Source organism: Oncorhynchus nerka, linkage group LG8, assembly GCF_034236695.1.
Source record: "Oncorhynchus nerka isolate Pitt River linkage group LG8, Oner_Uvic_2.0, whole genome shotgun sequence".
Classification (NCBI taxonomy): domain Eukaryota; kingdom Metazoa; phylum Chordata; class Actinopteri; order Salmoniformes; family Salmonidae; genus Oncorhynchus; species Oncorhynchus nerka.
The window spans coordinates 40,434,375-40,462,316 of record NC_088403.1 but is presented as its reverse complement, the minus strand read 5'-3'; the positions used below and the strand labels follow the sequence as shown (position 1 = coordinate 40,462,316).

General features: G+C 41.7%; 1 protein-coding gene across 1 annotated transcript in view; it reads left to right on the top strand.

The window, feature by feature from the left end:
- The window catches only part of LOC115133307 (tumor necrosis factor ligand superfamily member 10-like), a 68,760-nt gene that overhangs the window by 12,253 nt on the left and 28,565 nt on the right, over window positions 1-27,942 (top strand). The window contains exon 2 of the mRNA XM_029666414.2: window positions 11,450-11,599. Within this exon, the coding sequence (XP_029522274.1) occupies window positions 11,450-11,599 (150 nt within the window). The remainder of the gene's footprint in view (window positions 1-11,449; window positions 11,600-27,942) is intronic.

The window sequence follows — 27,942 nt, the reverse complement described above, 5'->3', positions numbered from 1 at the left end:
CGCGCTTCACGAGCCTGAGACACTCTGCCAGACCCATGACTCATTCAGCTCCCATTTCCCCCTCCTTTATAGCAGAAGCCTGAAACAAGTTTCTAAAGACGGTTGACATTTAGTGGAAGCCTTAGGAAGTGCAACTTGATCCCATAGACACTGTGTATTCGGTAGGCCAAGCTTTTAAAAACTACAAACCTCAGATTTCCCACTTCCTCGTTGGATTTTTCTCAGGTTTTCGCCTGCCATATGAGTTCTGTTATACTCACAGACATCATTCAAACAGTTTTAGAAACTTCAGAGTGTTTTCTATCCAATGTTACTAATGATATGCATATATTAGCATCTGGGACAGAGTAGGAGGCAGTTCACTCTGGGCACACTATTCATCCAAAAGTGAAAATGCTGCCCCCTATCCCAAAAAGGTTAAACACATCCAAATATATTTGAGATTCTTCAAATAGCCACCCTTTGCCTTGATGACAGCTTTGCACACTTCTGGAATTCTCTCAACCAACTTCACCTGGAATGCTTTTCCAACAGTTTTGAAGGCGTTCCCACATATGCTGAGCACTTGTTGGCTGCTTTTCCTTCACTCTGTGGTCCGACTCATCCCAAACCATCTCCATTTGGTTGAGTTCGGGATTGTGGAGGCCAGGTCATCTGATGCAGCACTCCATCACTCTCCTTCTTGGAAAAATAGCCCTTACACAGCATGGAGGTGTGTTAGTTCATTGTCCTGTTGGAAAACCAAATGATACTTCCACTAAGCCCAAACCAGGTGTGATGGCGTATCGCTGCAGAATGCTGTGGTAGCCATGCTGGTTAAGTGTGCATGGAATTCTAAATCAATCACTGACCGTGTAATCTGCAAAGCACCCCCGCACCATCACACCTCCTCCATGCTTTACGGTGGGAAATACAAATGCAAGAAATCATCCGTTCACCCACACAGCATCTCACAAGGACAACTTTCCACCGGTCTAATGTCCATTGCTCATGTTTCTTGGCCAAAGCAAGTCTCTTCTTCTTATTGGTGTCCTTTAGTAGGGGTTTCTTTGCAGCAATTCTACCATGAAGGCCTGATTCACACAGTCTCCTTTGAACAGTTGATGTTGAGATGTGTCTGTTACTTGAACTCTATGAAGCATTTATTTGGGCTGCCATTTCTGAGGCTGCTAACTCTAATGTACTTATCTTTCACAGAGGTAACTCTGGGTCTTCCATTCCTGTGGCGGTCGTCATGAGAGCCAGTTTCATCGTAGCGCTTGATGGTTTTTGAGACTGCACTTGAAGAAATCTGTTATATGAAATGCATTCCAGGTGACTACCTCATGAAGCTGGTTGAGAGAATGCAAAGAGTAAGCCAACCTTCGCCTTGATGACAGCTTTGCAATTTGAAGACTCTCAAAATATATTTTGATTTAACACTTTTTTATTTCATAGTTTTGATTTCTTCACTATTCTACAATGTAGAAAATAGTACAAATAAAGAAAAACCCTTGAATGAGTAGGTGTTCTTAAACTTTAGGCCGGTAGTGTAATTGATTTTGCGTATTGATTTAAACAGAGTAAACGTTAACACTAGACAGGTCAATACCATGCTGATACAGAGATACCATGCTGAAGCCTTTATAATGTAGTGTCTAACTGACGATGCAAGGCTATGCTCGTTCCAGCAGAAAGGGAGAAGGAGAGAGAGGGAGTTGGAGAACGAGAGACGCAGCGGTTTATCTTAATAGCACAATGCATGAATTTTCCCTCAACGCTACTAACATAAACCTCACACACATTCCCTTCTGCCAAAGTACACACAATCTCTTTGTTTCTCTCTTTCCTCCTCACTTATTTCCTATTTCTCCCGTCTCTCTCTCCATCCATCTTTCCGCCCCTTCTCGCTCTTTCTCACCCCTCTCTCTTTCTTCCCTCTCTCTCTCAATTCATTCTCTCCTGCCAATGAGTGTTGTGCAACTGACTTGCATAACGCAAACCTTTTTTATATACAGATTTTGTCCGTTATAAATAGAACGGATCTTCCAGGAATGGTTATAGGCATTGTTTTGGACCATAGAGCTAATTTTCTCTATCAGAAGAGAGGGGGGGAGAGAGATGCAAAAAAGGAAGGAGGAGAGGAAAGTAAAGAGCAAAATAGAGAGAGCAATAGGTCAAAATCAGTCAACAAATGAGCGGGAAGAAGAGAGGATAGTGTCCCTGCTATAGATTATGTCAGCGTGTACTACAAATATACAGAGACGGAAACACACACGCAAACACTCGCGCGCACACCCTATGGCCACTTGGTCAAAAGTAGTGTGCTTTATAGGGAGTAAAGTACCATTTGGGAAGCTGGGACAATTGTGTGCCGCCCTATGGGACTCCCAATCACGGCCGGTTGTGTTACAGCCTGGAATCAAACCAGGGTCAGTAGTGACACCTCTAGTAATGAGATGCTACACCTTAGACCGCTGTGTCACTCGGGAGAGTGGGAGAGACTGGGGGAGGGAGAGTGGGAGAGACTGGGGGAGGGAGAGTGGGAGAGACTGGGGGAGGGAGAGAGAGAGAGAGACACTGGGGGAGGGAGAGACTGTGGGAGGGAGAGGTGGGGGGGAAGAGACAGAGAAAGACTGCGGTAGAGAGAGAGCTGGAGGGAGAGAGAGAGACGGTGAAGGGAATGAGAAACTGGGGGAGAGAGACATGGGTGGGTGGGGGGTGGGAGGAAGACTGAGGGAGTGAGAGACATGGGGAGGGACAGAGACACGGGGAGAGGGAGAGACTGAGATGGGGAAGAGAGACTGAGGGAGATGGCTATAGACGGGGAGGGACAGAGCGACACGGGGAGGGAGAGACAGAGATGATGGGGAAGAGAGAGACGTGGGATGGAGAGAGAGAAACAGAGGGGGAGGGAGAGAAAGACGGAGAAGGGAGAGGGAGAGATGGGAGGGTGAGAGACAGGGAGGCGGGGGAGAGAGGGAGACATGGGAGAGACAGGGAAGAGAGAGACTGGGGGTGGAGGGGAGAGCGAGAGAGAGAGAGAGAGAGAGACGGAGAGCGGGAGGGAGACAGGGAGGGAGAGCAAGAGAGAGACAGGACGAGGGACAGAGTTGCAGGGGAGGCGGGAGAGGGCGGGAGAGAGGTGGGAGACGGGGCGAGGGACAGAGTTGCTGGGGGCAGGGAGGGAGAGATGAGGGAGAGAGTCGGTGGGAGGGAGAGACACAGAGTGATGGGGAGAGACCGAGAGAGACGGGATGGAGAGCGAGAGACAGAAAGAGACTGGGGGAGAGGGAGAGACTGGGGGATGGATAGACTGGGAATGGTGAGAGGGAGACGGAAAGACTGGGCAGGGATAGAGAGACGAGGGGGAGAGAGAGATGTAACTTTTAATTTGATTTGACCTTGAGATTGACACACTTCAATGCGAAATAAATGTAGAAATTGGGCCCTCCTGTCCCACAGTCAACGCTCATTTCTATAGCTATTAATTAAAGCTACTGGAAGAACATTCCCCTCTTTTTCTCCTCTCTCTCATTCTCTTCTCTCTCCCCGACTCGAGGCCTCTATTTCTCTTTACCCTCCTTTTCCCCCTTTTTCATTCTCCTTTCTGTACGCTATCCCTTCTACTCCCCTCTCCTCTGTCCTCTGCCCTCTTTCCTAATCTATTTATCACCTCTTCCTTCTCCTCTCTCTGCTCTCACTCCCTTCTGTCTTCTCTCCCCTTTCCCTAACCCCTCACACACCTCTTCCATATTGTATTTAACTTCCCAATCTCTCTTTACCCCCTTTTGCCTCATTTCACTAAAACATATTTTCCCTTTCACTCCTCCATGACAGAGAATCCAGTGGCTTCAGGCTGCTCTATGAAGATTATCCTAGCCCTTGTGTTCCTTAGCAGGAGGTTCAGATGAGAGGTCAGGGATTAGCGACAACGTTAGCGTCTTGGACGCGCTAGGCGTTTGAAGGTAGTAGCCACTTGGATGCATGAGCGATTTTGGACACAGTAGAATGCGTTGAGTCATAGATGGAAGTGGAGTGGAACCCTGGGACGGAACCCAGGAAGCAGCGGGTTCTGTCTGTTAGTTGGCTGAACTGAAGCCCCATGTTGTTCTGATGTAGGATCAGATTACCACAAGGGCTAGCATAATTTGTGGCAACGCCAAACTGACCGTGAGATCAGCAAGGGAATCATTGAAATAGTACACATAGAACAGGTCTGCCGCTTCCTAGACTTGCTTTAAATGAGAATGACCGATCTGTAACTCACACTTCTATGTGAATTTGGTCAAGTTGACCAAAAAGCTACAAATTGCCGCTTTAAATTAACCCTGGTTTAAAGTGAGTGAAAATCTGTAATCACCTGTTCTACTTAATGTGTGTGCCCTTCATTGTGTTATCGTAGCTAATCATTACAGCATGCGTTTAAAAGAACAAGAACAATGTTCTCAAGGACATGAGCAGGGGACCAGGGGAATGGAGGGAGAAGACAGGGAGGGAGAGAAAAAATTACTCTAGGCTGGTTGGTTACCATTCTGTTTCTGATTTATACAATGACTGTGTCCCAAATGGCACCCTATTCCATACATAGGCCAGTTTTATTGCTTCTTTAATCAGGACAACCGTTTTCACTTGCAAAAGGGTTTTGTAATGATCAATTATCCTTTTAAAATGATCAACTTGGATTAGCTAACACAATGTGCCATTGGAACACAGCAGTGATGGTTGCTGATAATGGGTGTCTGTACGCCCCTATTCCATTTTAAAAAATCATCCGTTTCCAGCTACAATAGTCGATTACAACATTCACAATGTCTACACTGTATTTCTGATCAATTTGATGTTTGTTTTTTATGGACAAAAAATGTACTTTTCTTTAAAAAACGAGGACATTTCTAAGTGACCTCAAACTTTTGAATGGTAGTGTATATCTTTTTTTTAATCGTTGGATATAAATGACTGTAAAAATGCCAGCAAATCAGCTCCAAGTGGTTTTCATTTTGGAAGTATTCCCAATTGTAATAGAGAGATATACACTGAGTGTACAACTCTTTCCATGACGTAGACTGATCAGGTGAATCCAGGTGAAAACCATGATCCCTTATTGTCAGGTGAATACTATGATCCCTTATTGTCAGGTGAATACTATGATCCCTTGTTGTAAGTTCTTAAATTCACTTCAGTCAGTGTCGATGAAGAGGAGGAGAGAGATTAAAGAATGATTTTTATGCCTTCAGAAAATTGAGACATGGATTGTGTGAAGCACACGTACACACTTACAAAATGTAATGTACAGTTGCGCTTAAACATAGACACATGCATGACACACACAGACACACTCCCTCACACACACACAATCCAGGTCTCTGGGCCCGGCTTTGAGTTACATGGCTGGCTTCTCTTCCATAATCACCTTTAATAAGACTTGGTAAAATCCTGCGTTGTGAACACACACACACACACTCCCTGGGCCATGGCCGGTGCTTGGTGTCCAGAGGTAACACTACTACATCGTTCCCTACTTCCTTGATGGCGTTCCTGAGATCTGTGGGGCTTTGTTGATTTGTGTGTGTTCCTGTCCTCTCTGACCCCTCCACCTGGCTATGGGTAGAGTTAATGACATTAATCCTGTAATAGGGGTTTTTCTAATGGGAGGGAAGGATTACACACACACACTTGCACACACTGCAGTCTCCACTCCCCTGCTGTAAACATCTGTTAACTTCTTGACGCTACCCATCCCTTTAGCGGGATAATACATTATGAACACCCAGCATCAAGTAGCTTGATCACGAAAATCAGAAAAGCAATCAAATTAATCGTTTACCTTTTGATGATCTTCGGATGTTTTCAGTCACGAGACTCCAAGTTACACAATAAATGTTCCTTTTGTTCCATAAAGATTATTTTTATATCCAAAATACCTCAGTTTGTTTGGCACGTTATGTTCAGAAATCCACAGGAAAGAGCGGTCACGACAACGCAGGCAAATTCCAAATAGTATCCGTAATGTCCACAGAAACATATCAAACGTTTTTTATAATCAATCCTCAGGTTGTTTTTAAAATATATAATCGATAATATATCAACCGCAACTGTCTTTTGCAGTAGGAGAGGGAAAGGCAACGGCTGCCCAAACTCTGTTGCGCCAAACAAAATGCTGCTGGCACCCGGCCATACAATGACGCAATGTTATCTTTCTCGCTCATTTTTCAAAATAAAAGCCTGAAACTACGTCTAAAGACTGTTGACACCTTGAGGAAGCGATAGGAAAAGGAATCTGGTTGATATCCCTTTAAATGGAGCAAAGGCAGGCTATGGAACATGGAGTTTTCAAAATAGAAGCCACTTCCTGGTTAGATTTTCCTCAGGGTTTCGCCTGCAATATCAGTTCTGTTATACTCAGACAATATTTTGATAGTTTTGGAAACTTGTGAGTGTTTTCTATCCTAATCTGTCAATTATATGCATATTCTAGCATCTGGTCTTGAGAAATAGGCCGTTTACTTTGGGAACGTTATTTTTCCAAACATAAAAATAGTGTCCCCTAGCTTCAAAAGGTTAATAACAAATAATCTGGCGATGGCCTACAAAGACACCAATAGCCCACTTTTACGTTCTCTTTCATGCCATGCACACTCATGCACAAAACATCAACTCTCACTGATATCACAAAGACAATGCAAAGTCAGAAGTCCAGCCAGACATAGGGTGCATCTTTAAAGTCTAACATGGCTTCCTTTTCCTTATTTTCCTCGTCTCCTCTTCCACATTAGCACTCATCTGAAAACACAGCAATACGGTGAAAATAGCATCACTCTTGTATTTTTTATAAATTAGTCATGCACTTTAACAATGTTTTAGACTAGGGAATGGAGATGAGAGGATGCTACTGTCAAGAGTATGGAGACGCACTCCATGTCTGGCTATATTAGATTGAGGCCCAGCCAGCCACTGTTTTGGAGAACCCAGACACTTCCCGTAAGTAGAATGTGCCAGAATCTTGTTTTATGCTAGTGATTCCTCATGAAACACAGACAAATAAGACCATGATTTTGAGGATTTTCACTAAATGTAATCCATAGAATAGCCCATTGGAGAAAGCACTGTTGACATATATTTGACATTTGTATCTAAACGCATAATTGAGAAATAATTTATCAAAGTTGGCATATTTATGACATTTTGGCCTTACCCGGGCCTCTTTTAAGACTCCATAGTGTTTAGTCTGTAAGTGCTACATAGCAAACATTTGTGTCATATGAAAATGTAAGTAAGCATTACCGAGTGAATGTGAAAATGGATTCAAAATGGCCACCGTCTGCTGGTGATTTACAGAATTTGCAATGATGCAAGTAAAAGGAGGGCTGTGATTGGATACATTGCCTAATATACCAATTTCTGTATATATAAAATGGGCGATAACTTTAAAACTAGCAGGGATACCACTCGGGAACATTGATATACCCGTAGAGTATATTATGTTAAACAATATATTGATAATTTTGCCCAATCCAAATGGTATATTTTCTATATTTATGTTTGTATATTTCATTATTCATAAATTAACCTTTTCACGTGTGAGTTCCAAATATCTCTAACGTGATGTCAGAATGCACACAACTGTTCCAAAATGTGATTGTTAAACAACATGAACGTTAACCCACCCTGCCCTCAAACCAAGCCACACGCTACCTGCAAATTATCTATAGGCTATATTTAAACTTGTCAATTTGAAATTATTTTACAACAAGTTTTATTTTCTAACAACAGTTTGAATTTAGGTATGTTCCGCCTCCTCATTAATTCAAAAAGATGTAGCCCATTTCACTGTTGTGGACAATTTGTTTGAGGCTTGACTCTTTTCGATGACAGCGCAAGCAACACCCTAGTCTTTCCCCAGATCAAGTATGCAGACATTTACACAGTCTAGTACAAACTTTTTCCCCTTGGCACATTTTCTGGCTGGCACTCGCATTGCCTTCATTTTTGTCCTTACAAATAATAACTTTGGACATGTGTGCATTCCAATCAAAGTAAGTCCTTTATTTTCTGTATATCGTCTTGTCAGTTCGATTGTAGCATACCGTATATATGTGTGGATCATAATATACAGTTGAAGTCGGACGTTTACTTTGTTTTAAGAATGTGGAATGTCAGAATAATAGTAGAGTGGTTTATTTCAAGTTCTGGTGTCAAATCATGCATTCCTATTCATCCATAGATTGTAATGGACACATATGATGTGTGTAAAATAATTTTTTGAAGGTTGTACTGATTATGATGAGCTAATGCTAAGGATGGCCTAGGAATGCCAGGTATGTGGGGCACCGTGTTTGTTGACATTATACAATGCATTCTGGTTGTCACGTAAACGTCTGTCGAACCAAAGATGTTATAACAAAATGAGGTGAGGGATGGTTCACTCATCTTTCGAGTAAACTTCCGGAAGTGAATGATGGGAAGTGAGTGATGGTAGACGACACATCCCCTTCAACATGCCTACTGCAAACAGATCAAACTCATCTAGTCTCATCTTATCTTTGGTTGACCAGTAAAATTAAACATGGCGGTGTCCACAAACTACCCATCGGATTACTTTCTATTTTTGGAAAGAGTTATATGAAATTATTTTGATCAATGGTAAGCTCACCCGTAATTTCTATTGTCTAATTAATTTTATGGTTTCTATCAGCCGAGAGTTAGTTGAATATGACCGCTTGTGTTAAGTCAATCTTTCCTCAGTTAGCACTAGGACTATTGTGGCCTGCATTTTACGGTTTGGATGATTGTGTTATGCTGTCGCCACGTCTGTGGATGTCTGAACATTGCATCCAAAAATAAAATGGTCACATTTGTCAGGACTGTTTGCGCAAAATGTTTGTAAAAAACAGTGTTGCCAGCTCAAACGCTGACTGTTGGGTCAATTGAAGCTGGACGTTCTTAATACATTCTAGTCACTGTGGTTTGAGTGTACGCTGCAGGGACCACTGTAGAATGATCACACCCTGTTTTGGTACGCTTCAAATTAATGTAAAATAAAAAGTTTTCTTGAAATCAAAACAAATGAAACATTATGGAGTCCTGGAAAGGCCAAAATGTCCTAAATATACAAATTTTTATCTATTATTTCCCAATTATGCTTTTAGATACAGTATATACAGTGGGGGAAAAAGTATTTAGTCAGCCACCAATTGTGCAAGTTCTCCCACTTAAAAAGATGAGAGGCCTGTAATTTTCATCATAGGTACACTTCAACTATGACAGACAAAATGAGAAGAAAAAAAATCCAGAAAATCACATTGTAGGATTTTTTATGAATTTATTTGCAAATTATGGTGTAAGGTAAGTATTTGGTCAATAACAAAAGTTTATCTCAATACTTTGTTAAATACCCTTTGTTGGCAATGACAGAGGTCAAATGTTTTCTGTAAGTCTTCACAAGGTTTTCACACACTGTTGCTGGTATTTTGGTCCATTCCTCCATGCAGATCTCCTCCAGAGCAGTGATGTTTTGGGGCTGTTGCTGGGCAACACGGACTTTCAACTCCCTCCAAAGATTTTCTATGGGGTTGAGATCTGGAGACTGGCTAGGCCACTCCAGGACCTTGAAATGCTTCTTACGAAGCCACTCCTTCGTTGCCCGGGCGGTGTGTTTGGGATCATTGTCATGCTGAAAGACCCAGGCACGTTTCATCTTCAATGCCCTTGCTGATGGAAGGAGGTTTTCACTCAATCTCACGATACATGGCCCCATTCATTCTTTCCTTTACACGGATCAGTCGTCCTGGTCCCTTTGCAGAAAAACAGCCCCAAAGCATGATGTTTCCACCCCATGCTTCACAGTCGGTCCTCCAAACACGACGAGTTGAGTTTTTACCAAAAAGTTATATTTTGGTTTCATCTGACCATATGACATTCTCCCAATCTTCTTCAGGATCATCCAAGTGCTCACTGTATGCTCGCATGCGCACACACCGCAGTCATACCCCTGTTGGGCCTTGTTAAAGGGTCAATAGTACAACCCCCCCCCCCCCCCAAACGTGATGCTGAGCAGTTCCGTACCCCTGGCCACACAAATTACACACACACTCAATTACACACAAATTACACACAGACTCAAACGTAATACAGAAATTAACTGCAGGGATCTGAGTGGGGGATAGAAAGAGTCTGAGTCTCAGATGGAGAGAAAGACCAAAAGAGAGGAAGAAAGGAGAGAAATTTAAGTATTTCCTGTGTGCCCTGGAGGAGTGGGTGGTTTATTGGCCTATTAGATATCTGGGATCTGGGTGTATGTTCGAGTTCATTCCAGGAGAATCAAACCGCTAGTTAAGCAGTCTGTGAATGACATTGAAACTGTTGTTAAGGATGACACATTCCAGACATAATGAAAGCACTAACATTCATAAAATGACCGATCCTTTATTACAATCTTGTTCTCATGTTGCTGTTGGTCTGCCATCATCGACGCAATCTCTCATTGATTGTGACATTCAAAGTACCTATGAATGCCATATGTCACACTTATAACACTTACACTACCTCTCCTAAAATATATTTTCTTTGTTCCTTCCCTGTAGGTGCGTAGCCAGGGCTTAACAGAGGAGCTAAAGTTTCTGCCTGTTGAATGCTTTATATCACTCTATGCATTGCTTATATGGCTTTATGTCGCTAAGTCTTTTCTATTCTCTCCTCCCTGTAGATGCATCGCATTCCAGGTCAAATAGCCCTTACACAGCCTGGATGTGTGATGGTTCATTATCCTGTTGAAAAGAAAATGAGTCCCAATAAGCGCAAACCAGATGTGATGGCGTATCGCTGCAGAATGCTGTGGTAGCCATGCTGCTAAAGTATGCCTTGAATTGTAAATAAATCACAGACAGTGTCACCAGCAAAGCACCATCACACCTCCTCCATGCTTCACGGTGAGATTATCTGTTAATCTACTCTGCGTCTCACAAAGACATGGCGTTTGGAACCAAAAATCTCAAATTTGGACTCATCAGACCAAAGGACATATTTCCACTGGTCCAATGTCCATTGCTCGAGTTTCTTGGCCCAAGCAAGTCTCTTCTTATTGGTGTCGTTTAGTAGTGGTTTCTTTGCAGCAATTCGACCATGAAGGCTTGATTCACGGATTTGAGGTCAGGTGATTTTGGGGCGGCAGGTAGCCTAGTGGTTAGAGCGTTGGGCCAGTAACCGAAAGGTTACTAGATCGAATCCCCGAGCTGACAAGCTAAAAATCTGTCTTTGTGCCTCTGAACAAGGTAACAACCCACTGTTCCTAGATAAGAATGTGTTCTTAACTGACTTGCCAGGTTAAATAACCTTCTTTTTTTTATCGCCAGGGCGTTAGAGCAGTTGAAGTGTATCAGTCTGCCGAATGCTTTGTTACTGCTACGTACGCTTATAACACTATAACACTATCTCTCGTAACCCAAGTTTTTATATTATTTCCTCCCTGTAGGTGCGTAGCCAGGGTGTAACAGAGGAGCTGAAGTGTCTCAGTCTGTTAAATGCTTTGGATAAAGACCAAGACATCCCAGAGAACCTGGCTCAGCTGTTTGGAGAGCCCTGCATCAAACTGGCTGAGGGCATCAAGGCCTACATCTCTAAGGTAAGAAGAACACAAATGTAGTGCTCAATGGCAACATATTCCCTAGATAGTGCACTACAATAGGACCCTGCATCAAACTGGCCAAGGGCATCAAGACCTACAGTACCAGTCAAAAGTTTGGACACACCTACTCATTCAAGGATTTTTCTTTATTTTTACTATTTTCTACATTGTAGAATAATAGTGACAACATCAAAACTATGAAATAACATATATGGAATCAAGTAGTAACCAAAAAAATGGTTAAATACATCAAAATATATTTGAGATTCTTCAAATAGCTACCCTTTGCCTTGATGACAGCTTTGCACACGCTCTGCATTCTCTAAACCAGCTTCACCTGGAATGCTTTTCCAACATTCTTGAAGGAATTCCCACATTTTTTTATGTTTTATTTTTTATTTTTTTATTTCACCTTTATTTAACCAGGTAGGCTAGTTGAGAACAGGTTCTCATTTGCAACTGCGACCTGGCCAAGATAAAGCATAGCAGTGTGAACAGACAACACAGAGTTACACATGGAGTAAACAATTAACAAGTCAATAACACAGTAGAGAAAAAAGGGGAGTCTATATACAATGTGTGCATGAGGAGGTAGGCGAATAATTACAATATTGCAGATTAACACTGGAGTGATAAATGATCAGATGATCATGTACAGGTAGAGATATTGGTGTGCAAAAGAGCAGAAAAGTAAATAAATAAAAATAAAAACTGTGGGGATGAGGTAGGTGAAGATGGGTGGGCTATTTACCAATAGATTATGTACAGCTACAGCGATCGGTTAGCTGCTCAGATAGCTGATGTTTGAAGTTGGTGAGGGAGATAAAAGTCTCCAACTTCAGCGATTTTTGCAATTCGTTCCAATCACAGGCAGCAGAGTACTGGAACGAAAGGCGGCCGAATGAGGTGTTGGCTTTAGGGATGATCAATGAGATAAACCTGCTGGAGCGCGTGCTACGGATGGGTGTTGCCATCGTGACCAGTGAGCTGAGATAAGGCTCAGATATGCTGATCACTTGTTGGCTGCTTTTCCTTAACAGTCCAACTCATCCCAAACCATCTCAATTGGGTTGAGGTCGGGTGATTGTGGAGACCAGCACTCAATCACTCTCCTTCCAGGTCAGATAGCCCTTACACATCCTGGATGTGTGATGGGTCATTGTCCTGTTGAAAGCAAAGGATAGTCCCACTAAGCACAAATCAGATGGGATGGCGTATCACTGCAGAAATCTGTGGTAGCCATACTGCTAAGGTTGGCCTTGAATTCTAAATAAATCACAGACCTTGTCACCAGCAAAGCACACCCACACCATCACACCACCTCCTCCATGCTTCACGGTGGGAACCACACATGCAGAGCTAATCCGTTCACCTACTCTGCTTCTCACAAAGACATGGCTGTTGGATCCAAAAATCTCAAATTTGGACTCATCAGACCAAAGAACATATTTCCACTGGTCTAATATCCATTGCGCGTGTTTCTTGGCCCAAGCAAGTCTCTTCTTTTTATTGGTCTTTTATTAGTGGTTTCTTTGCAGCAAATCGAATTCATGCAGTCTCCTCTGAACAGTTGATGTTGAGATGTGTCTGTAACTTGAACTATGAAGCATTTATTTGGGCTGCAATTTCTGAGGCTGGTAAGTCTAATGAACTTATCTTCTGCTGCAGAGGTACCTCTGGGTCTTCCTTTCCTGTGGCGTTCCTCATGAGAGCCAATTTCACCATATCGTTTGAATGGTTTTTGTGACTGCACTTGAAGAAATGTTAAAAGTTATTGAAATTTCCCGCATTGACTGACCTTCATGACTTTGCTTATTTGAGCTGTTCTTGCCCTAAGACCTATTTGGTAAAATACCAAGTCCATATATCTACCTTGTCACAACACAACTGAAATGGCTCAAACGCATTAAGAAGGAAAGAAATTCCACAAATGAACTTTTATCAAAGCACGCCTGTTAACTCTTGTGTTTTTTCCATGTTTTTGTTAATTACCCAATGTTCGCGTGTCTGATGGACACACAACACTATTGGGTTTTTAAAACAATACAGCCATAACGATTTACGTAAAAATACTGAGATGTTGACTGATATCAATTACAAGCAATTTAGACAGCATACATGGTTAATATTTGCCATTTACCTCTGCTAGATCAAATTTATCAATAAAAGCACTATTCGTTTATTTAAAATAAAAAAACTTAACATCAAGACAACGGTAGAATAAGTCATGTTTATCTTGAACAAATATAAATAAAACAAGTATTTTCATCACTATTGATGTTTATTGCTTGGAACTGAACTAACTGGAAGGACCCATTTTACATACAGTATTTTATGGAAATGATAAATGAGCCCCAATGAACAGAAATTAAGGCCTGTCTACACACCACATGAGGGACAGATTTTTTTTGCTGTGTGTGTGTTAGAAATGTATTTCTTGCAATTGATGCATGTGTACTGTCTTCCTGTCCTTCTTGGGTCCACACACATCACAGTGCTTCTTCTTGTTGCTACAATCTAGAATGATCAAAACACTTCAGGAATTTTAGTAACATCTCACTCACATGTATAGTTACTGCAGGCCAAGGTAAGAGAGTTACACACACACACACATGCAACAACATCACCCACACTTTCTTCCGGTATTGGAGGTGTTATTTCTGTGGGTCGGGCGGATGGGGCCCCAGCATCCTCCTCCTGAATCCTCCTCACGATGGCTGCAGATGCTGGGGTCCTTGGGATATGTTGCCTCTGGATTTGAGGTCTTACCAATGCCTTGCCCAGCTCATCGAGAAAGAGCCATACTGATTGATTGTGATAAGGAGCCACACATGCAAAGTATTTATTTGTTATGTCCCTCCCCCAATTTGCACCTGGCTGGTGCAGAGTGTGGGAAATACAGAATTGTTTACAATGTATCGAAATAATGTATTGTTAACAGGTTTAAGAAATGTTTTTGAGAAAAAAAAAGTATTTAGACTCTTTACTCAGTACTTTGTTGAAGAACCTTTGGCAGCGATTACAGCCTCAAGTTTTCTTAGGTATGACGCTACAAGCTTGGCACACCTGTATTTGGGGAGTTTCTCTCATTCTTCTCTGCAGATCCTCTTAAGCGCTGTCAGGCTGGATGGGGAATGTCACTGCACAGATATTTTCAGGTCTCTCCAGAGATGTTCGATCGGGTTCAAGTCTGGGCTTTGGCTGTGTGACTCAAGGATATTCAGAGACTTGTCCCGAAGCCACTCCTGCGTTGTCTTGGCTATGTGCTTAGGCTAGTTGTACTGTTAGACTAGGGCAAATGTTCACCTTCTGAGGTCCTGAGCGCTCTGGAGCAGGATTTCATCAAGGATCTCTCTGTACTTTTCTCTGTTCATCTATCCCTTGATCCTGACTAGTCTCCCAGTCCCTGCCGTTGAAAATATCCCCACAGCATGATGCTGCCACCACCATGCTTCACCGTAGGGATGGTGCCAGGTTTCCTCCAGACCTGACGCTTGGCATTAATTTTATGCCTTTGTCATCACCTGTAAAAAAATATATATTTTTGAATTCTATCACGCCAGAGTTCTATTGTGCGGCCAAGACGAAGGACTGTAAATAATCCTATAGATTCACACCTGTGTTCTACAAATAAATAGTGGATTGGTCTGAGGAAACCAATGTGCCCCGTGTGTGTGTGTGACATTGAAACGGTAAATAGTTAAAAAATTATACATTGTACAACTGATGAGCCAAATACTAGGTGCAGATTGGCTGACCAATCCACTATTTATTTGAAGAACACTGGTGTTCAGCGTGAAGGTTCTCCACATACATTCCATTCTGTGTGAGTGCACAGCAAATTTATGGGTGTTAAATCTAAGTGTTAGGGTAAAAAGGGTTTTGAGTGTTGATTCTAGTGGGGTTTCCACCAGTGGGATTGAAATCAACACCACCTGCAGTGAATACATTAAGTGTTATTTGAATCACAGTGGAATCACCACTAACTTGACTGTGTTGAGTTTATTTATGTTAACTCTTTGATTTTGAAAAAGAAATGAGGGACCTCATTATCACATAAATCAACTGTTATTGGTTGCATACACATGCTTTGTATTTTGCAGATGCTACTGCTGGTGTAGTGAAATGCTTGTTTTTCTATCTAACATTACACAACAGTACAAGAATGGAATTAAGAAATATAGAAATGTTAGGACAGAGTCTGTGTAAATATATACAGTGCATTCAGAAACTATTACGAAAGTATATATATATATGTATATATATATATATACGGTATACCGGGGTATTTGGAAAAAGCCACGGATGTTTTTTCATACCATTTGAAACGATTTCTTTGAAGTTTTTTTAATAAAATAAATTGGAATATTTGGAGGTACTTTTTAATAGCTATAACATATCTATATGGCAAGCATTTAGTTGTGAATTCCATACAGTAATTAGATCATCTGGTGCATGCTGCACAACAATGAGTGACTCAGAAGGCTCCGGTCTCTCGCCTTTGTGCACTTCCGGATTGGATTTTTCTCAGGCTTCCGCCTGCAACATCAGTTCTGTTATACTCACAGACAATATATTTACAGTTTTGGAAACGTTAGAGTGTTTTCTATCCAAAGCTGTCAATTATATGCATATTCTAGCATATTTTCCTGAGAAAATATCCCGTTTTAAAACTAAAATACTGCCCCCTAACACCAAGAGGATTTATTAAGTAAATACCTGCAGTCATGTTGTGCAATACGTTAGGAGATAAAGAACATTGCGTTCTTCATTTCACCGGTCACGTTATTATGAAGCTTAACCAGTTATGCATTAGGGGGCGCTATTAAACATTTTGGATGAAAAACGTTCCCGTTTTAAACAAGATATTTTGTCACGAAAAGATGCTCGACTATGCATATAATTGACAGCTTTGGAAAGAAAACACACTGACGTTTCCAAAACTGCAAAGATATTGTCTGTGAGTGCCACAGAACTGATGTTACAGGCGAAACCCAGATAAAAATCCAACCAGGAAGTGTCGCATTTTTTTAAACCGCCTCATGCCAATGACTCCTTATATGGCTGTGAATGAGCTACGAATGAGCTTACGTTTTCCACGTATTCCCCAAGCTGTCTACAGCATTGTGATGTCTTTTTAGGCATTTCCATTGAAGAATGGCTGTAAGGGACCATATATAGCATGTGGTCACATGGTGTCTCCCGCAGAAAATCTCGCGTAAAATACTGAGGTAGCCATTTTTCCAATCGCTTCTTATGAGAAACCAATTGCCTCGACGGATATATTATCGAATATATATGTTAAAAACACCTTGAGGATGGATCCTAAACAACGTTTGCCGTGTTTCTGTCGATTATTATGGAGCAATTAAAAAAAAGTTTGGCGTTATAGTTGCAGCATTTTCCGGTCGATTTCTCAGCCAAGCATGATGAAGAAACGGGTGCTATTTCGCCTACAAAAATAATCTTTTTGGAAAAAAGGAACATTTGCTATCGAACTGGGAGTCTCCTGAGTGAAAGCAAGTTCTTCAAAGGTAAATGATTTAATTTGGTTGCTTTTCTTATTTTCGTGAATATTGGAACTACCCATCCCGGATCCAGGAGAATTGTCATCAACTGACACTAATTAGCATAACGCAACGGACAAAAAATATTACTAGAAAATATTAATATTCATGAAATCACAAGTGAAATATAGTGAAACACAGCTTAGCCTTACGTTAATCGCCCTGTCATCTCAGATTTTGAAATTATGCTTTACAGCCAAAGCAAGACAAGCATTTGTGTAGGTTTATCGATAGCCTAGCATAGCATTATGTCCAGCTAGCAGCAGGAAGCTTGGTCACGAAAATCAGAAAAGCAATCAAATTAACTGTTTACATTTGATCTTTGGATGTCTTCACTGACGAGACAGCAAATGTTCATTTTGTTCCATAAAGATTATTTTTATAGCCGAAATACCTCCGTTTGTTCTTCACGTTTGGTTGAGCAATCCACCGGAAACTACGGTCACGACAACACCGAAAAATATTCCAAATTAGATCCATAATATTGACAGAAACATGGCAAACGTTTTTTATAATCAATCCTCAAGATTTTTTTCAAGTATCCTTTCGATAATATATCAACCGGGTCAGTTGGCTTCTTAGGAGGAGCGAGAGAAACAATGGCCGCATTTGTCTATTACGCACAAATCACTCTGAGAGCCACCACCTGACCACTGACACAATGTTGTCGCTCACGCTCATTTTTCAAAATAAAAGCCTGAAACTATGTCTTGTGACACTAGACACATTAGGGAAGCCATAGAAAAAGGAATCTGGTTGATATCCCTTTCATTGCTCAATAGGGAGGCATAGGAACGCAGAGGTTTCTAAATAAGAGTCACTTCCTGATTGGATTTTTCTCAGGCTTTCGCCTGCAATATCAGTTCTGTTATACTCACAGACAATATGTTTACAGTTTTGGAAACTTTAGTGTTTTCTATCCTAAGCTGTCAATTATATGCATATTCTATTATCTGGTCCTGAAAAATAGCCGTTTACTTTGGGAACGTTATTTTTTCAAAAATGAAAATAGTGCCCCCTAGTTTCAAGAGGTTAAGGTGATTCCACAGGTTGCTGACCCCATGCTTACATCTTTATCACAAATAAGACACCTTGCTTTCCCTGGTGCCAATTCCATGAAATCGTCCCACACTGGTGCTCTGCTTTTCTCTGCCATCTGTAAAACACACACACAGCTCTGAAGTGACAATGATACTGAGTCTGCTTAGGAGACAAATACTCTCAACTGTTTGAATAAAAATTGAGTTTAAGTTACCTGTGATGAATATTGAAAACAAAAACTGTAATTTTTTTTGTAGAGTGGATTTATGAAAATATTTTGACAAACGTTACCTTATCCTAGTGAGATTTACACGGGTATCAAAACGATGAGGTGGTTTAAGCCTGCACGAAACACAGACCTTTTTTGAAGTAGATCAAGAGATTCTCTATGGAAGACATGAACGGTAAAGTAACAAAGGAACCCCTTTCAAGTTCAGCCGCAAGTTATTACAGGAATTATAACGCATCGACTATTTCTCTCTAAACCATATACCTTTGACTATTACGAGCCTGCTGCTGCCTACCACCCCTCAGTCAGACTGCCCTATCAAATAGCAAATCATAGACTTAACTATAATAAACACACAGAAATACGAGCCTTAGGTCAAATCCGGAAACTATCACCTCGAAAACAAAACGTTTATTCTGTTCCGTATTTTATCGAATGGGTGGCATCCATGAGTCTAAATATTCCTGTTTCATTGCACAACCTTCAATGATATGTCATAATTACGTAAAATTCTGGCAAATTAGTTTGGAAAGAGCCAGGTGGCCCAAACTGTTGCATATACCCTGACTCTGCGTGCAATGAACGCAAGAGAAGTGACACAATTTCACCTGGTTAATATTGCCTGCTAACCTGGATTTATTTTAGCTAAATATGCAGGTTTAAAAATATATACTTGTGTATTGATTTTAAGAAGGGCATTGATGTTTATGGTTAAGTACACATTTTCCACCATAATTTGCAAATAAATTAATAAAAAAATCCTACAATGTGTTTTTCTGGATTTTTTTTCTAATTTTGTCTATCATAGTTTCAGTGTACCTATGATGAAAATTACAGGCCTCATCTTTTTAAGTGGGAGAACTTGCTCAATTGGTGGCTGACTAAATACTTTTTTGCCCCACTGTGACACTTGTCAGCCAGTATAATGTGACTTGGTGATGTGGCCTGCAAACCAGAAGTTTCAAACAACTGTGTTAGGGTAAAGCTAGGCTGTCAAAAGTAAAGTATTGTAAAAAAAAATTAAAAAAAATAAAAAAAAAGAAGAGAAAAAAAAACGGAAAATGTATTGTCATAAATAATAAAATATTTATGATAAAATATTCACTTAGGCACTCACTTGGTTAAGGCTACAGGTTGAAAGCCATCAAATGCAACAATCATGTCTCTGTCACTAGCAAACATAGTCATGGGTGGTACTGGTACCTCTAAAATTCACTCTAAAGGCACCTTAGGAAATAAATGCAAATTTACACCCTACAGTGTTAAAACAACACCCCCATATATAGTTACTGTAACATCACATTTTTTGATTCCCTAACACTGAGAAAGTGTAAAAGCATCAGCTCCAATGATTTGAAATGTATAACACCCATGGTATTATGTACCCAAGACTCTTGGGGTGTTGGTATCAACACATTGAAAAGTGTTAGTTTCACAGTGTATGACATGGTCACATATCATTTCTAAGAAAGTGTTACATTTAACACTGTGGGTGTTAAAAAATCAGATCACAAATTTACTGTGAGGAGAGCATTGGGTTTGACAGCATTGGGTTAAAGTGTTTGGATTTAGTTCTGTCTCTGTCATGTTAAGGGATCCTTCATAAAGCTATATGGTGTCTTCCATTTAATGGGGTTTTCAACACCCACGTAACATGTACATGTGAACATGCGCGCACACACAGTCAAAAGCCACACATACACACGTAACTACACACTCGGTTGAGCTCCCTTGTCCCTAAAATATGGGGCACCATTCACAGAGTCTTACCATCATAGATCAACACAACCTAAATCAGCCATCTCTGGTAGTACAATGAGTCACATTAATCTCGGGCCATCTGTATCGGAGATCAGTTTTGCCCTTTAGATCACAATGAAAAACATTACATGGACAGGCATATCCTAGATCAGCAGTCCTAATCAGGTGCTTGATACATATGGACCCTGGGTCACATAGGTCTGCTTTTGGTTCAGATTACCTTGATTTCTACTGAGTCAGTGAGTTTAATGATGAGTCATAGTCTGTATCACACACTACCTTAACACAGACACCACCACAGGCATTCCCCATCTGTGTTGGTGTCTGATTATTTCTGCATCCCCCTCATTTCCTTACTTTTCCGCTTCAATACAGACACACACACTCTGACAGCCACCGTTCCACCACAATTATACAATTGTTCTATGCCAGTCCTGTCGCCAGTTGCAATAGAAATTGAATATCTTATTGCTTGTGGTGTAAATTTACTTGGATAGTGTGCATGTATATATTTGTTTGTGCATGCACGCGTGTGCATGTGAATGTATGTGACTGTTAATTGACTTGGATTGGCGATGTATGAGACTGAGCTTGTCCAAAGTGAACCCCCTGAGGCTACACAATGTCTCTTTCAGAATGAACATCTGCCTGACTGCATGCACTGTATTGTAGCCCAAGTTCTTGGAAAAGAAAAGTAGGTACTTGTAAAATCATACTTCCCCTCTTGAAAACTGTATTGTACATTGCTCTCCGTTACTATTTTTTTATAAGGACATTAGCTGAGAATACATGATCCCAATTTTAGCTTCAAGACGCAGGCAGTGTGAAAAACCGAAAAGGTATTTTGTGCTGATTTATTGGCACATTGAACCATGTCGCGCACCTTAGTTTACAAACTCAGTGGATAGTGCCAAAACAATGATGTCATATCTGAATTCTGCCATCTCATTGCACATTTGACATTATGCCCTTACCTAAGGAACGTTTAAGGGCTCTATGCAACGCCCTTAAAGTGGAACTGACAGCGTGTTAACTACTTTGCAGATATGAAACAGACAATTATACTATTTGTTAAAAATATCAAATTCCCAGTTTATGCTTCAAAACTAACTTCATAAGAGGTTTTAAAAATAGGTTCTATTTGACAAAAAATTCCATGACGTACAGTAAGACATTGTTTTCAGAATAGATGGATGCAGTTCGATATATGATTAATATATACTCAGCATGAAAAGAAATGTCCCTTTTTCTGGACCCTGTCTTTCATAGATAATTTGTAAAAATCCAAATAACTTCACAGATCTTCATTGTGAAGTGTTTTAACTTCTTGACGCTACCCATCCCTTTAGCGGGATAATTGTCATCAACAACCGTTGAATTGCATAGCGCCACATTCAAATAATATTACTAAAAATATTTATATTCATGAAATCACAAGTGCAAAATAGCAAAACACAGTTTAGCCTTTTGTTAATCCACCTGTCGTGTCAGATTTTGAAAATATGCTTTACAGCGAAAGCAATCCAAGCGTTTGTTTAAGTTTATTGATCGCTCGACAAAACATTATGTACACCTAGCATCAAGTAGCTTGGTCACAAATCAGAAAAGCAATCAAATTAATCATTTACCTTTTGATGATCTTCGGATGTTTTCACTCACGAGACTCCCAGTTACACAATAAATGTTCCTTTTGTTCCATAAAGATATTTTTTTATCCAAAATACCTCCGTTTGTTTGGCGCGTTATGTTCAGAAATCCACAGGAAAGAGCGGTCACGACAATGCAGATGAAAATTCCAAATAATATCCGTAATGTCCATGGAAACATGTCAAACGTTTTTTATAATCAATCCTCAGGTTGTTTTTAAAATATATAAGCGATAATATATCAACCACAACTGTTCTTTTCAGTAGGAGAGGGAAAGGCCATGGCTGCCCAAACTCTGTTGCGCCAAACAAAACGTTGCTGGCACCCGGCGATACTGACTCATCTGCGTGAACGTACCTTAGGCATGCTGCAAGAAGGCATGAGGACTGCAGATAGGGTAAAAAATTACAATGTGAGACGCCTAAGACAGCGTTACAGGGAAACAGGATGGACAGCTGATCGTCCTCGCAGTGGTAGATCACGTGTAACAGCACAGGATCAGTACATCCGAAAATCACACCTGTGGGATAGGTACAGGATGGCAACAACAACTGCCCGAGTTACACCAGGAACGCACAATCCCTCCATCAGTGCTCAGACTGTCCACAATAGGCTGAGAGAGACTGGACTGAGTGCTTGAAGGCCTATTGTTAGGCAGCTCTTCACCAGACATCCCTGGCAACAACGTTGCCTATGGGCACAAACCCACCATTGCTGGACCAGACAGGGCTGACAAAAAGTGCTCTTCACTGACGAGTCGCGGTTTAGTCTTACCAGGGGTGATGGTCGGATTCGCGTTTATCGTTGAAGGAATGAGCGTTACACCGAGGCCTGTACTCTGGAACAAGATCGATTTTGGAGGTGGAGTTTCTGTCATAGTGTGGGGCGGTGTGTCACAGCATCATCGGATTGAGCTTGTTGTCATTGCAGGCAATCTCAATGCTGTGCGTTACAGGGCATCCTCCTCCCTCATGTGGAACCCTTCCTGCAGGCTCATCCTGATATGACCCTCCAGCATGATTATATCCAAGATGGCGTAGCAGTGTAGTCGTGTTTTGTTCGTCCTCTCATGTACTTTTGTATTTTTTGTATATATTTCAACAACAAAAATCAATCGCTTTTTCGCTTTTTAATTCGATTATACCTTCCGGTAACCTGCCTCACCTAAATGTGATACAGAATCACTATTATTTTTTAACTTTAGAACACATTCAAGAACCTCCAGAAGTTAACCAGCTAATTAGCTACAAGCTATTTAGTCATTGTTAGCCACTGCTAGCGGCTTTTACCTTCTGCACAGATACCAGCCCTGTTCTTAGCCTGGATATTCACTCGCCAATCTACCAGTATCAGACTGTCTCTCCACAACAATGCCGTAATCCCTGGGCCACTACTTCTAATCTTAACAGCTAGCTTGCACCCAGTACCGAAGCTATCCCTGAGGCCCACCCCCCGGCCTACTCAGCTGTTCACCCAAACCCCATTCATACACGGCTAGAGCCCAATACTCCACCGGATCCTTGCTGTAAACTCTGGACCTTGGCACCGGATCACTGCTGCTACCGATTGGCTATAGTGGCTAACGCCACTGCCACAAAGCTAGCACCAGTTAGCCGTGAGCCAGGCACATCTCCCGGCTAGCAAACAAAATTCTACAATACCTCTTTTGCCATCTGGCTTGGATTCTCTGTCGACGCGGCGCCCCGCTGCAGCACCACGTCTGGTCTGCCGACGAATACTACATCCGCTGTGCCTTCAACCGGCCTCCGTCTGAGCAGACCCCCCTACCACCCCCGGGCTACTAACTTTAAACGCTGTTTCGCCCGCGTGCTAGCGTAGTGGCGGCTTCCCTGTTCCATCTACTGCTGCCCTCTGGACACTATGATCACTTGGCTACATAGCTGATGCCTGCTGGACTGTCCATTAATCACGGTCCTCCATTCTGTTTATTTTTGTTTTATCTGTCGGCCCCAGCCGCAAACTCAGGCTCTGTGTGTAGTTAATCCGACCCTCTCTGCCTAGTCATTGCCATTTTACCTGCTGTTGTTGTGTTAGCTGACTAGCTGTTGTTGTCTCACCTGTTGTTTTAGCTAGCTCTCCCAATCAAGACCTGTGATTACTTTATGCCTTGCTGTATGTCTCTCTCAAATATCAAATATGCATTGTATACTGTTGTTCAGGTTAGTTATCATTGTTTTAGTTTACAATGGAGCCCCTAGTTCCACTCCTCATACCTCTGATACCTCCTTTGTCCCACCTCCCACACATGCGGTGACCTCACCCATTATAACCAGCATGTCCAGAGATACAACCTCTCTTATCATCACCCAGTGCCTGGGCTTACTTCCGCTGTACCCCTGTCTGCACATTATGCCCTGAATATATTCTACCACGCCCATAAATCTGCTCCTTTTATTCCTTGTCCCCAACGCTCTAGGCGACCAGTTTTGATAGCCTTTAGCCGCACCCTCATCCTACTCATTCTCTGTTCCTCGGGTGATGTGGAGGTAAACCCAGGCCCTGCATGTCCCCAAGCACCCTCATTTGTTGACTTCTGTGAAAAAAGCCTTGGTTTCATGCATGTCAACATCAGAAGCCTCCTCCCTAAGTTTGTTTTACTCACTGCTTTAGCACACTCTGCCAACCCTGATGTCCTTGCCGTGTCTGAATCCTGGCTTAGCAAGGCCACCAACAATTCTGAGATTTCCATACCCAACTATAACACTTTCCGTCAAGATAGAACTGCCAAAGGGGGAGGAGTTAGCCTGCAAAGTTCTGTCATACTTTCCAGGTCTATGCCCAAACAGTTAAAACTTCTAATTAAAAAAGTTAATCTCTCCAGAAATAAGTCTCTCACTGTTGCCGCCTGCTACCTACCGACCCCCCTCAGCTCCCAGCTGTGTCCTGGACACCATATGTGAATTGATCACCCCTATCTAGCTTCAGAGTTTGTTCTGTTAGGTGACCTAAACTGGGATATGTTTAACACTCCAGCAGTCCTACAATCTAAGCTAGATGCCCTCAATCTCACACAAATCATCAAGGAACCCACCAGGTACAACCCTAAATCCGTAAACATGGGCAGCCTGATAGACATTATCCTGACCAACTTGCCCTCCAAATACACCTCTGCTGTCTTCAATCAGGATCTCAGCGATCACTGCCTCATTGCCTGTATCCGCTACGAGTCCGCGGGCAAACGACCACCTCTCATCACTGTGAAACGCTCCCTGCGAGCAGGCCTTTCTAATCGACCTGGCCCGGGTATCCTGGAAGGATATTGACCTCATCCCGTCAGTTGAGGATGCCTCGTCATTCTTTAAAAGTAACTTCCTCACCATCTTAGACAAGCATGCTCCGTTCAAAAAAATGTAGAACTAAGAACAGATATAGCCCTTGGTTCACTCCAGACCTGACTGCCCTCGACCAGCACAAAAACATCCTGTGGCGGACTGCAATAGCATCGAATAGTCCCTGCGATATGCAACTGTTCAGGGAAGTCAGGAACCAACAATTTGCACCCTGTAGCTCTAACTCCAAAAAGTTCTGGGGCACTGTAAAAAGGTGAAAAGCATGGCCAGCCATAGAAAAATGCTTATTGAAATTCTCAATTATAGGTGATTCATCAGTGGGGACAGTGTTTCCTATCTTCAGTGCAGTGGGCAGCTGGGAGGAGGTGTTCTTATTCTCCATGGACTTTTTTGAGTTAGTGTTGCAGGAATCAAATTTCTGCTTAAAAAAGCTAGCCTTGGCTTTTCTAACTGCCTGTGTATAATGGTTTCTAGCTTCCCTGAAAAGCTGCATATCACGGGGGCTGTTCGATGCTAATGCAGAACGCCGTAGGATGTTTTTGTGTTGGTTAAGGTCAGTCAGGTCTGGGGAGAACCAAGGGCTATATCTGTTCCTGGTTCTAAATTTCTTGATAGTCACACGGATAGCAGCTAGCTAGATGTGAGATCCAGGTATAAATGTCCAGAGCTTGCGGTTGAAATCTGGGGACATGGGAGAGAAAAATAGGTCCGGTATGTTCCGGTCTGAGCCGCGCCGCACAAAACTGCCGATAGATTTTCGAGCTGAAGGATAGCTGATGACCACAAACCGTGGTTAGCTGAATACTAACGATTAGCCAGTAAAGAAGCTAACTAGCTTCTAACTAGCTTCTGGCTAGCTTCTGGCTAGCTTCTGGCTAGCTTCTATGGAGGATTACAGATTTGAGGTAAATAATACTTTCTTTTTTTATAAATTGGTGGGTTACAGGAGAGTGTTTTGAAGTTGAGTTTATGGAATAAAAAAAATATTAATAAAAAGGTATGCAAAGAAATGTTTTAATATATATATATATATATATATATATATATATATACGGGACACGACAAGACGAGGACAAAAGACGTCTGACTGCTATGCCATCTTGGTGACAAAAGGATAAATAAAAATGGACGACTGTAACTAAGGCGGGGAATGTCAATACAATCAAACTAGCAAGGGCAATGATCACAAGTCAGTAATAACATGGCTAATAGGCTAGCACACGTGTCAAACACAAGGCCCTGCAGGCCGACTAGAACACACAAGCGAGCATAAATGAGTCAACAGTTGAGTCATCTACTATATGAAATTACAGCCTGATGCGCACGCATCTGTGAATTGAACTTAAATTACGCTGCTTTCGTTTGTCCCATTTACAGCATGCAGCGGGGGAAAGTGTACATGCGATAGTCCTAGCTAGGCTATGAAAATGTTGCAGTCTGGCTTCGGTTTAAAAAGTTTGAGTGGGTTTATCTAATGTCCCTGGTTAGATTTTAGCTTATCTCTCTCTTGTCTAGCATTAGTTGGTGATCTCGTAGTTGATGTGTATAGGTAGCTGAGGGGGAGAGAGCCTACCTTTTCATTGTTGTTTGATCATTAGAACTGTGAAGTTCCCAAACGTAAGAGGACTCCCGTGGTATTCCCATATTTGCTGATATCCATGCAGGTGGCAAATGCGTTCTAATGAGCTGAAGTCGAACTGTTGCTACTGCCTGTAAACACACATTCCAGTTCAAATGATTGATTTCAGGCCCTTGTGGCAAATGACTTATTTGCATATAGGCCTACTGTAGCTCTGATTGGCTATGGCGCCCCGCTCTGCGTAGACTCCGGTCCTGGACAAGACAGATGTTAAGTTTTATTTACTGCAATGTCTATTAATTGTCCAAACGCATGGCCGCTTTTCCACTCTAAATTGCTGTTGAATTTTCACAAATGCCTTACTATAAGTAATTCCCAAACATTCTATGAATTTATGAAAACTTGAAAATGACCATCTAAGTGTTCGCTTGTCCATTTGTTTTAAATAAAAAGTGTCCTATTCTTCCTGTGTGTATATGAACAGATTTTATGTTGCTTAAACTCTGTCAGTTCCACTTTAAACAATTCCCTTAGGTATGGGAAAATTGTTCCTTAATCCTTAAGGGAAACACTTAATGTTCTATGCAACTGGGGCAATTTTTAAAAATTAGGGTTAACAAGTGTTAGGCTATGCTAGGCTATATGGCTAACATTAGGTTAGCGTAAGCCAAACCCAGCACTTGGCTTGCTCTTTCTGCTCAGTGTTCTAGCATGAAAATACTCAGGCTAATGAGTGCCGATGGTTTTCTGTGGGGCTTTGGCTGGTCTGTGTTAGATTCTGTCTCTGTTCAAAAAATTAAAAACTGGCCTAGCTTTAACCAAACCGTTTTGCTAGAGCCCTCACATAGCCACTGTTAATATGGAATATATTATATCTCCCTATCCAAGATACACATTTGAGCGAGCGGATACACACAATCACACTTTAGCTTGCACTCTCGATAACTGTCATTAAGACACAGTGTAATGCATTGCCTCTCCTATAGGCACACTCTCTCTGTCTGTCTGTAAGAAAGTATTTTGGGGTTCTCCCACATACACCCACACACACACTCCCAGTGGGTCATCAAACTGTGTGCTAATTGAGAGCGGCTGTAGTCCATTATCTGTCAGCAGAGACAGAGGCATTCTAGATCCTAATGTAAAACACATGGACCACAACACACACACACACAAATACTATACACACATACATATACACGCAT